At 33.4% G+C, this 12,620-nt stretch overlaps 1 protein-coding gene across 1 annotated transcript in view; it reads left to right on the top strand.

Moving 5' to 3' along the window:
- Positions 1–4,857, top strand: part of LOC150087801 (uncharacterized) — a 48,389-nt gene extending 43,532 nt beyond the window's left edge. The window contains exons 7-8 of the mRNA XM_090370422.1: positions 1,699–1,832; positions 4,425–4,857. Coding sequence (XP_090226548.1) covers positions 1,699–1,832; positions 4,425–4,595 — 305 coding nt within the window. The 3' untranslated portion in view covers positions 4,596–4,857. The remainder of the gene's footprint in view (positions 1–1,698; positions 1,833–4,424) is intronic.
- The last annotated feature ends 7,763 nt before the right edge of the window (positions 4,858–12,620 follow it).

Raw genomic sequence — 12,620 nt, 5'->3', positions numbered from 1 at the left:
CATACAGCATAAGGCAATGTTTCGGGCACTGGAAAGACAAGGCATAGATACCCCACATATTATGATTTTGAAGAAAATATATGAGAATGCTACCTCCTTTATTAGACTAGACAAAGACAGTAGGAAATTTAAAATTGAGAAAGGAGTTCGACAAGGAGACACAATATCTCCGAAGCTGTTTACTGCTGCCCTTGAGGAAGCTTTCAGAAGATTAAACTGGTCGCAGAAAGGAGTCAATGTGAATGGACAGTACCTAAACCATTTACGATTTGCAGATGACATTGTGGTCATAAGCCACCATCCCAAAGAATTAGAGGAAAATCTTAATCAGTTATGCGCAGTTAGTAAAGATTTTGGACTAAAGATGAATATGGCTAAAACAAAAGTAATGATGAACAAGTATGCCACAGAAAGGGATATAATGATTGAAACAGCAGTAATTGAAAAGGTGGAGTCATATACTTATCTGGGACAAGTTATTAGCTGTAATAATGATAAATGGCTGGAAGTCAAGAGAAGAATAAATTTTGGATGGATAGCATTCAGGAAATATAGTCACATACTGAAGAGCAATATCCCAGTTTGTCTGAAACATAAAATAATGAACCAATGTATACTCCCCACCATGACTTATGGAAGTGAAACTTGAACACTCACCAAAAGAATGGAAGAGAAGCTGAGAACTACACAATGAAGAATGGAACGAATTATATTGGGAATCAGACTGTTAGATAAGAAGAGAAACACATGGATTAGGCAGCAAACTCAAGTAAAGGACATTCTTATGGAAACTAAAGAACTAAAATGGTCTTGGGCAGGACACATAGCTCGAAGACATGATGACAGATGGACTAAGAAAATAACAGAATGGTACCCAAGAGGAGCTAGAAGAAAATCTGAAAGACAAAGGCGGAGATGGATAGATGAAATTCATGAGTTTGTGGGTAGCAAATGGATGGCCAGTGCTCAAAACAGAAGGAAGTGGAAAGTTGCTGGAGAGGCCTTCATCCTGCAGTGAATTGAAAATGGCTGATGATGATGATGATGATGATGACTTTATATGAGGTAAATTTGACAGCCTTAACTTTGTGACCAAAGTTAAGGCTGTCAATATACCTCACTTAATGTAATGAAATCCTACTGGTCAAGCATTCCTCAGTTTGAGATGCTCTGCTTTAGGGTGGAGTATTATAATTTTGCATTTAAGACATGAGAAAATAAAATTATTATAATCTCCCTTAACAAGCTGAAAATAACAACCTTGTAAAGAGTTGTCCTTTATGAAAATGAGTAGTATATGGAATGTAAATTCCAGAGCCTGGGTTTAATCTAAACTAAAATTCATATGGGATTGTAAGACTTAAATTTCAAGAACTTATCCAGAATTTTACGTGAAAATTTGTGGAAACAAAAATTTTATTTAAGTGTACAAAAAGAATAATTACTACCATGGATAAGTTTTAAATCTTTATTCGAATTTTTCAAATCTTTACAAGTATTTTCATTCCTGTAAGTGAAATGTTATAATAACATACTTAACTAATATATTAAGTTTATTTTTCCCCATTTAAAAATTATAAGAATTAAGTTTAAAAAAATATGTATTTATTAAGTTTTTATTACTATACATTTATACAAATTATTTATTAAAAAGATTATATTCCACATATCTGACAGTTCTCTGTGAAATATTTTCAGGTTTTTATCAAGGTTTATGCTACAGTCTGCCAGACATTGAGTGCAAAGAAGAAAGTGAAGTGAAAAGTTCTCCAACTTTGAGTCAGCATAAACTGCGACCTATATCTGCAGGAAGTGACCTATATTCTCTCTTTGTAAGAATAATTTATATAATTTGCATATTTTATGATGTAGTATTGAAGCATAAATTGTTTTGAGCTTATCTATTGGGATGGCAGTTGCTGAGTTGTGTTTCTGTATACATAAGTTCTATTTTATGATATTTGGTTGCTAGTTTTATCTATCAGTGATATTTGCAGTCCTCCAAGACACTCCAAACTTATCACTCATTGGAGATCTGGGTTTGGATCTCATTGAAGACTGTAGGAATTTTTAAAGGACTACAACCCAAGATGGGTTGTAGCCAGCCGATTTCAAGTGGAGGAATAAGATTTTCTTCATGAGATTCCAGATTTCCCATCCCACATAGTATTGGTCCACGATGTGCCAAAAATTTCTAATAGCTTGTTCAAGCAATTTGGGGTTGAATTTTATTTCTACGTAACAAGAATTTTTCAAGATCTTTATCTTAAGGCTTAAGATAAAGATCTACCTGAACGTTAATGTGTGGTTGTTTGAAAATTGCATAGGCACTCTTTTTTTTTTTATATGTAGGAGAAAAGAAAACAGAAGCAATCCAAGAGGGAAATCTTTAGGTAATGAGACCAATTTGCTCAGAATTGTTCTAATTCAGCTTTTTTCAGTATGTCAGTGTACAAGTTTTACCTATTGTAAAAGAATAGCTACATCTTTCATATCACCAAGCAGATAGTAAAAAGTTTGGTATAGAATTCCTACCAGACTTGTTTCTCAAGGATCGCCGAAGTGGTCTGGCACTATCTTGTGAGAACCTTTTTTTGCTTGATTTCAGATCCATGTTGCTAATTAAAGTGTCAGTAAATGCCTTGCAGGAATTGCATGATATCACAAACACGGTTACCATGAGATTGACTTGTGTGAAGCAGAATCATTACCATAATAAAGAATGCATGACCAACTTTCTCAAATGTATTTGACTACTTCTTGTGTTAATGGTGGATATTAGAGAAAAGTCCTTGAGCACTGGGAAAGATTTCTTACCAGCTGAATAAATATATGAGAATTAAAATAAATAATACATATAGGTATGAATAAAACACTAAAAGGAAATTAAAAAGCAATAAAATACAAAACTGGATTAAAGCATTAAAATGCAAAATAAATTTTATTTTTGTCTATTGATTTTATTGAGTTGAGAGTGTTCGAGCGTAGAATTATGCGAAAAGTCTTTGGGCCCATACAAGATGTTGATGGATCCTGGAGGATCAGAATGAACCATGAACTTGACAAGCTTATTCAGGGTGCAGACATCATCATATTTGTGAAGAGCCAGAGACTTGCCTGATTGGGACATGTTGTGAGAATAGATGACAGCAGTACAACTAAGAGGATAATGAAATGGAAACCTACCGGTAGGAGGGCAAGAGGAAGACCGTGGAAAAGATGGATGGATGACATAGAAGAGGACTTAAAGATCATGAGAATAAGAAGTTGGAGAAGTTTGACTTCTGGGAGGGCTTACTGGTGGAACATCGTTGAGAAGGCTAAGACCCACCCTGGGTTATAATGCCAGAAGAAGATTGATTTTGTGTTTTAATACTATTATCTGATTTTATCAATGTTTATTGCTTTTAATTCCATTTTAGTGTTTTTATTAATACCTACATGTATCATTACTAAAGAGAGTATATAACTGTAAAGGAAAACAGGAATTGTGGTTATTATAGCTAAAGAAATAATAAGGGAGTGAGAGTTTGTCTGAAATTTCAGGAGTCATCCCATCCTCTGCTGTTGTAAGCAGCATCATCCTCCTGCAGTGGGGTAGTGCATTATCTTTTGGTATTGTCTTTCCCTTAGGGGTGTTGGCTATTCTTCCCACCAGCCAATGGAAGTGCTCCTGGCTATCTTGTAACCACCACATGACTGTAAACTTTTGCCAGTATGAACCTACGTACAGTAATATGATAGTAAGGGTGTTTGTGGCCGTCTCTCTCTTTCTTCTTCCCAACCCAGGAACTTCATCTCACAAATATAGAGTGAAATACATGCAATTTGTAAATATACCACACTGATGCCTCATGGTCTTAATTGTTTCAGTGTAAACTGAAAACAAAAATTAACAAAACCATGTGTAAGCAAACTAGATAGTAGGAGGAAAACTCTCTCTAGGTACCTATAATATTTAAATAAAGATTATAAGGAAATCAGTGCAGTGTTTTTCCGTGTTGGTAATTTTATGTGATGGTATTACAGTAATGGAGAGAGGTAAGTGGTTTACCTGTAAAGGTTTTAATTTTTTAAGTTTCAAGTTTGCTTTGAATGTTCCCAGTTTCAGTAGTTAAATAAGTTATGTAACTTCAAGGGAAAGTTTTAAGTTTTTTTCTTTTTAATATTATTATTGTTTAGCCCATTAACAGAAAACCTAAAATTGAATTGGATTTTGAAAGTTCATACATTATCTGTGCAGTGTTTAAACCTCATACAATGCGTAATTTTATATCATTCGGATCATACTTAAAACTCTTTGCATTGTTTCTAACATATAGCTACAGGATTATGAAACCTGCAGTCTTAAATAGCATTTTTGTATTGGTGTATATTAAGTATGATTAACAGTGAATTGCTGATTTTATTATTTTTTTCCCCAGGAAAGTTTCAGCAAGAAGAGAAAGAACCGAATGCATAATGACATTGCAGCTGCTATTGCCATGAGTAAAAGTCAAAGCAGTCTTTCTGATAAGCCATATATATACAGTGACAAGGATTGTTTAGTTGATAATGAAGTGGAAGTTGTGTATAATGAGCGTACGGCAGTTTAGAGTTCAACTATAAACGTGCCTTGTAAACTTTTTTTTATTGTGCAGTAATGTCAAGTTCTTTGTTATCAAGCACCATTTGTCTCTGCAAATACTGAATGGCATCCAAGCAGTGCAGCTAGAAGATGTGCACTTGACAGCTTGCTGATGGAATGTCAGCCTGTGCTGCATTTTAATTGCAATAGGAGTAATTAGATTTCTAGTCTTAAATGAGTTGTGCTGATTTGTTTTTAATTTTATGAATGAGTGTGATAACTCATTTATATGGCGGTTAAATTTTGTTAATTTCATTCAATTGTTGATTTGTTGCGTTATCTGTTGTACAGCGTTAGTAACAATGTTTTATAAAAATATTTTAAATAGTGCAAGCTGGTGTAGAAATACAGAATCTCATTATAATTAACAATGTCTTATGCAGAACATAAATAGACGTATTTTTCTGTATTTTGTGTAATGATATAAGATACAAGATATTTTTTCCCTTTTGACACTAGTGAATATGCAGATATGGATATGTTAACGAATGAGTTCTGCTTGTGAAAATTAAGCATGATGTACTAAAAATATCCTGCCAAAATGCAAGTTCCATCAAAATGGAATAAAATTTTTGAAGGCAAGGTAAAAAAAAAAAAAAAATATTCTTAAATGTGCGCTACTTCATTATATTGCAAGCTGCTGACTGGCTTGAACTACGCACATTGGTGGGGGGGGGGTATTTTCCCTTGCAAAGCATTGAGAAAGACCCAAAGTTTCTTTTCTTGAAATTCTACTTTTAAAATTGTAAGACACAGATTTTCATCCATATAGAGTGGTTATCCATTATGCTTCCTAAAGGTGATATCTAAAATCTCTTCATATTTAACTCTTTTTCTTTTCTTTCATGATTGATGTTTTTAAACTAAAAAATTAATAATTAAAAATAAAAATTAACTGCATTGAATGGACATCATCATTTCTCCTTAGAACTGATAATTCAAAACTTTGTTCTTAGTGAGGTAGAAAGGACTGGAAGAATGTAGTGAACAGGGCACATTTATTATCTGTGGATTTATGTTTGGTTAGTCTGTGGCTCCACATGATACCACGTGTAGATAGAGTTGCAGTACGGTAAGTTAATTGTAATGTTAGTCCAGGAAAACATAGAAAAAAACTAAGAAAAAAACAACAGAAAAAAACTAAGCTTGCCATATTAAAAAATCCACTTTGATTCCTAAAATCGGGCAATTTTTCATATTTTTGTTGATGTTACGTAAAGTTTTTGTTTATCTTAAAATACTGTGATTAAACTGGTTTTCTCAGGGATTATCATTTTGAGCTAAATAATTATTATTCACTTGTCAGATTATACTGTATTGTTCTGAGTATAAGTCATTTCATTTTTAGGATCAGTATTTAGAGGAAAAATTTTAATCTAACTTTTCTAAGGACACTTGAGCACTTTAAACTTAAGTAAAACTGTAAAGTTTTGGAATGTAGTCATAGCAAGACATTTTGAATGCTAGAAAACAGTGATTGAGAAGTTCAGGGACTGAAGTAATGTTTCGGATGTGATGAAACTTACAGGTTATTAGTATGTATAAAATAGAATTTTTTTTTTTTTAATATTTATGTACTTAATATATAAACATAATATATAAACAGAATATGTGCCAATACATAATTTTGAAATTTCTTATTTTTGTGTGTGTTGCACAAAATTTGAAATAAACTTGAAAATGAAATGAATTATACTAATATATATAATTATTTTTTAAAATAAAGTCCGCATGCACAGTTTGAAATTTCACACTTATTTTAAAATTTCATGTTTATTAATAAACAATAAGTAGAATTAGTTTTCATTTTTAAATTCAAGTTCTTCTAAAAAAAAAAAAAAAAAAAAAAATCATGAGAAGAGTATTGCAATCTAATAGAAAGTCAAAACATTAGAACAATCAGAATTTAAAAAAAAAAAAAAAAAAATCTTTTTCCAGAAATAAAATAAAGTTGAGCATCTGTCATGCCATGCAGTGCAAGTGTGCTTTTCTTATAATTAGAGGCATGAGCAATGCCAGGTTAAAATTTATTTAGTCACAATTATTTGACTTTAGAATAGCACATAACTGCTCATCATCAGCACATTACTACTTAATTTTCAGTATGTTATTGGAGTAAAATTCTCTTTTTAAGATAAATGATAACTGTTTTTATTAACATTCTTGTAAATAGAAATATATATTTTCATTAGCATGTTTAGTTAAGCCCCCTCTTTTTTTTTTTTTTTCTTTTTTAGTTTTGGTATATTCCACTGTGAAGTTCACATCCCGGTATTTTTATCCATTAGCTTTATATTTTATAAACACTCGAATATTTTGCTCTCAGTAACAGTATATAATATTTTTGTATGATATTCGCTACTACAAATGTCATTATTTCAGCAGGAATATTGTTGACATCAAGCAGACCTAAGGATCCTTCCAGATTTCACTGAATGTTAGCCACTTTGTATGGCATTTAAGAATGAACTGAAAGGGAATGACATTCAAGTTCAGGAGTTACTGTAATCACAAATAGTTCTTTTGCCTATTTCTGACATGATCAGATATTGTTTGACTAATATGTGTTCACAATGAATGCTCCCCCCCAGTATTATAGGCAGTCACATCGTGCCTGATATGGGGCATGATGTTTGGTTAGTTATCTTGAGAAATTTCTGCTTTGCTACTGATGCATCAGTTAACCATGTGGAAAAGGCCAGGTTTGAATTCAAATAGGATGGAAGGATTTCCATTCACAGTGTTCATGTTGAAGGCAGTGGGTGCAGTGCCCCAGAAACTCAGGTTTATCCATCCAACAGACAGACAATAATAATAAGACAAACTGATAACTTGTGTTGCTTCAGCAGCACAAAACAGTGAGAACCTTTTGAAATTTCTGTGCATGAAATCCCTGCTGAATGGGTGTGACTCAGTAGTAGAAAGAAATGTTCAGGGAAAACATTTTGCCAAATCTAAATTATGCCATAGGTAGTTAAGGTCTCATTCTTCATTGGATAATTATCTAAAAAGGTAGTCAGTAGTACAGGCGGGCCTCGATTAACGCAATTAATTCGTCCTGCGAGCACAAAACGGAAACGCGTTAATCGAATATCATAACCAATAGGAAAAATTATAATTGGTCCTTGACCTTCTGGAATGTCCATAAAGAATTTTAAAAATAACTTTTTAACTGTATATAATGTAAAAGATAATGAAAATAATTATGGAATTAAATGTTTATTGCATAAAACAGCAGTTCTTAAATTGTGCGCCACGGAATATTTTAAATTTTCGAGGGGAACACAGCGATACTCGACATCTGCCGGACACCGTGCGAACTACTAGCTCGAGGTAGTTCACAGTTTCAGCATTTCTTATTAAATTGTTTGGACCTAACTACTAAATGAAACTGTTAGGTATTTCTTTTGGTCTGGGTGCACCTTGAAAAAATTACTGAGACTTTAAAGGTGCCGTGAACCGAGAAACTTTGGGAACCTCTGACATAAAATACACAATGAAGAAATTACTGTTGCAGAAATATTTGAACAGTGGCAACTTTCTCTTTTCATCCATCAATTTCCGATAGCCGACAACAATCTTCTCTGGGCCCTGGCGAAATAAATATTGCAGAGAACATCAAACATTTTGTTTGAGGTTCTATGCAATAAGAAAGATTTCATCTAATTCTTTTACCCTTATTTCCTTCGCGGTAACATTTTCATCTGATTTGAATTTTTAAATGCAAGTCTGCATTGACTTTATTAGCAGGAGACAAACACTTCTTCTTCCGATGGTTGACGGAACACACCGAGGCGGGCAGCAGGCAAACGTTTGTTTATTGACCGTACGACTCGCGGTAAGCTTAACGTGTGATTCAAATCTTTTTCAACCATCGCATAAAAAAAAAAAAAAGATCGCGTTAACTGGAAATTTGCATCGTGTAAAGTGAAAAGTGGTATCATTTTTCAAATAGCGTTAACTGAATATCGCGTTATGCGAGGCCTAGCTGTACTTCAATACACAAATTTGCACTTCATCACTTATTCTTTTACTTGATACCCCAGACATACAAATCCTGTGCTAAATACAGTTATATAGCCCAAAATTAACAGAACATATAACATGCTTTCTACAAATTCCTAGGGATTTGCTTCTTATTTTTCAGTTCATCTGTTCTTTCCTTGATGCACTCATCATTCTGTAGTGTTTGGCTTTAATTTCTCAGTCTGCACTGATATTTCTCCAGTCCCCTCAAATGCAATGGCTGATTTCTTATTAATCCTTTATTAGGCATGTGAAAAGTGTAACAGTAGCATATGGTGGACTTTTTCCACTATTGTTATACATGGAATAAAGGCATGAAATAATTCAGAATTGTTCACTTTTACAATGACATCTTAATTTTCAATATTTTTATGAGAACGACTATGAAAAATCCATTTTTTATACCAAAAATTTATATTTTTAATTAATTTTTTAAAAGGAACCCCTACTGGCATTATCTTCACTGTCAGTGAGCAAAACTTGAAAGAAATAAAAAAAAAAAAAAAACCCACCTTACTGCAGACAATTCTGACACTAGTGAGCATATCCATTCGCTTTCTTCGGATCAAAAGATTATGATAGCATCTGTCTTTTATTGGACCTACAGATGCTGCTAATTTTAATTCTTGCTTTGGAAAAGAATTAATGATATACAGATCAAAAAGTCAAAATGGTGAAGGAACACTAAAATTCACGCTGATGTGTCACTTTAATATTTTTCTTTTCAAATTTAAGTTGCTATGGTGACATTTAGTAAAGACTAAAAAAACAGCCCTTGTGCCTAGCATAGTAATTACATTTCTTTCACAGTTCCTTGGGACAGGAGGAACTTAGGTGGGCTTTAGTCACATTTTGGCTCAGTTAGTGTTGGTCACAAGCATGAGTTGCATCCCCCCCATTTCTGGAAACTGGTATTGTAATCCAGCAAACAGACCATAGAATACAGGCAGTTTACATATACTTGAAGATCATTTCTTTCCCCTCCCCCTTTAATCGTCTCATAGTATACACAAATGAAATTAATTGACTTTTGTATTATGCTATGAGTAATATATGTTACACTTGAGTGCCAAAGGCAGTTGGAAGACATTATGCTGGAAATATCTATTTATAAAACTAAAACACTTATAATAACCAAATATAAAACCAGCAAGAGAATTAATTTTTAGGAACTGCAGGAAGTATTATAATCATAAGTTAGTGCAATTGCATCATGTCAAAACACAGTAAATTAACCAAAGTTATTATAGTGGAATCGTTTTGTTACATCTCATATTGCAAAATGCCTTCACAGTGAGTTGCCTATTCGGTGGTTACACTCCGAATAAGTAACACTTCCCTAAAGAGACTATTGTTACTTATTCTCGGTGGGTACATATCCCTATAGTATAACAACTGACAATCAGGTGGGAAAATAATTCCAAATATGAGAGATGCCAAATGCTGTTCAGTAGTTTGATAAATAATAGATATTCAGGGCCAAAGCCTCAGACTGCATTATTATAATTCATAATAACTTAATGTTAGTTAAACAAAATACAAAGGAATCAGTAAAATAAGTGAAGGCAAATTAAGAACAAATGAAATGTATTTTTAACAAAAACATTAATAATTTATAAATATGCATTATCATTTTTACTATTGGTGATAAATTGTAATCAAGAGTGCCAAATGATAATTGTCTGAAAAATGTGTATGTAACTTGTGGTGATATACTGTTCAGAAATTACTATTTATCTTCACAACATTCAAGGTTTTTGAGCTTATTATAATGAGATTCTGATGGCTGTTAATAGCTTTTCTATTTTAGGAAGTGATTATTTTTGCTGTTATATTTTGATATAGGTTTTATATTGTGTGCAAATATTTATTTGTTGAATAAATTTTAGAACTGAACATTCCACACCTCATACGTTCTATGCAGTGGATAAAAAAAAAGTCAAACTATAAAAGCTATTTTCTAATACAGAACACTGCTTAATATTTGTAACTTTTTTAAATACCAGGCTTATGAAATTGATTCTCTTCCTGAAGAGTATAGTATGTAACTGTGAATATCAGCTCTGATTTGTATACAGTGCAATTGTGTTCATTAAAATATCAGTTTTTTTTTATGCCTTCAAGATAGTGTATAGTTTTAAATAAGAAAGAATATCAGTTCACTCAATAAATACTTAATATACATCAAGTCAAACCATCCAAATTTGTAAAGACAACTTAGTAAATGGAAAAATGATGTAAGAAAGCAAGTTTATACAGCATTGGCCAAAAAAAAAAAAAGAAAAAGTTGCATGATTTTTAAATTTATTTAGACACCTACTTCCACAATACTAGAAGTTTGTTCCAACAGTAAAAATTTCAGCACAGCATATTCCACAACAACCATCCTTTTTAAATTTTGTGTGTGAGAGGTCCGAGAAAGAGGTAAAAATCAACATTTACTTTACTCCACCCTTTTAAAGCCTTAAACACTTTGATTCAATCTCCATGTAGATGCTGCAATTTACAGAACTGCAGTCTGTAACTTTAGGAATTTATCCTTTCTGGATTACAGATGACCATATTATAGTAACCCAAAAAATGGGGTTGGGGAAGAAAAAATTATTTCATTTCTCTACTGAAATTTATTGTATATCATATTGTAAAATGTATCCACATAAAAGTGATAACTATATTCTTTTTGTATTATTCAATACAATAAAAATTTCACCTTGAAAACAATATAAGCAATTGATAAACCAATACCACAAGTCTAACATGGTTACTTCACAGAAGGCCCACCACCAACTTTCTTTATAATCATCCAAATCTGTTGTATTTATATAAAAGTATTTTATTAGGGCATTAATTTCCCTAAACAGTGGTGGTGCTGCCTACTTGTAATTGGTGAGGATGGTAATTCTTTGTTTTCCAGAAGCTGAATGGCCAATATTTCACTAAACAGTTTGAATAACTGAGTTCATATTGCTGGATCTCACACCATTATGGACAACACTAAAACTGTCCCAAACGATACTTGGAGATTACAGATTATTTATAGAGTACTATACAGATATCCGCAGCAGATCTCCAAGGTGAACAGCCTCTAGTCGATAGAATAATGTACGTAAGGGAAGTCGGCAAGATCCATAACCTCGGGACAAGGATTGGCTCTGAGGACTGGGCCGGTCAGGCTGGGATCCGAAGCGGGTATGGCACTGCACCGGGACTGGGCGAAACTATCCAGTGATGGACTGGTTAAGCGGACCAGTGTCTGGGTCTTCTCATGGAATGTCTCAGCTGCGCGGCATGCCGGGTGGCTCGCCTGGCATGGCTGTTTCTACCAGCAACTAACAGCCAACTCAGAACTGGCACGGACCAGGGGAATCTGACTGTCTAATTAAAACAAAGCATTGCGATGGTGTTGACGCAATGTGATTTCTGCCCAGTGCTCTGAATGTCAAAGTGAAGAAATTCAATCAAGCGCAAGTAAACGGCAGGAGTAACTATGACTTTCTACAACCATCGTACATTAAAATCCTTTATCTGAGGCTTTAGATGGTTTCCTGGACAAATTGAATCAATACTTAAAATCCATACTATTGGGATCTGATGTTACAGTCAGGTGGAATTTAAACCAGGGTAGAAAGGATGCTTCAACAGACAAGGAATTGAGCAAGAGGGCTAAAAGAAAATGAGTATGCTAAAACACAACTCTACTAGAAAAATAGGAAGAGATGTGCTCAACAAATTCTAGATGACATATCCTGTGAAGATGTCAATATTTCTGTAAATTACTTTTTTCCCTTTTGGAAGAAACTGTTCAGTCCCGATGAAGCACCTCGTTGTGGCTCTGAAGCTTTGTTCATGATGAGATCCCTAACTGGGATACAGCTATCAGCTTATATTCTCCAATTACTTTACATGAAATAAAGGACAGTCTACGAAATATGAACACTTCACCAGGTCCAAATGCTCTTACATCAAT

The sequence above is a fragment of the Mastigoproctus giganteus genome, chromosome 3 (genome assembly GCF_048544385.1).
Source record: "Mastigoproctus giganteus isolate SK-2022 chromosome 3, ASM4854438v1, whole genome shotgun sequence".
Classification (NCBI taxonomy): domain Eukaryota; kingdom Metazoa; phylum Arthropoda; class Arachnida; order Uropygi; family Thelyphonidae; genus Mastigoproctus; species Mastigoproctus giganteus.
Note: the sequence above shows the minus strand (reverse complement) of the source record. Positions and strands in the feature narration are given on the sequence as shown.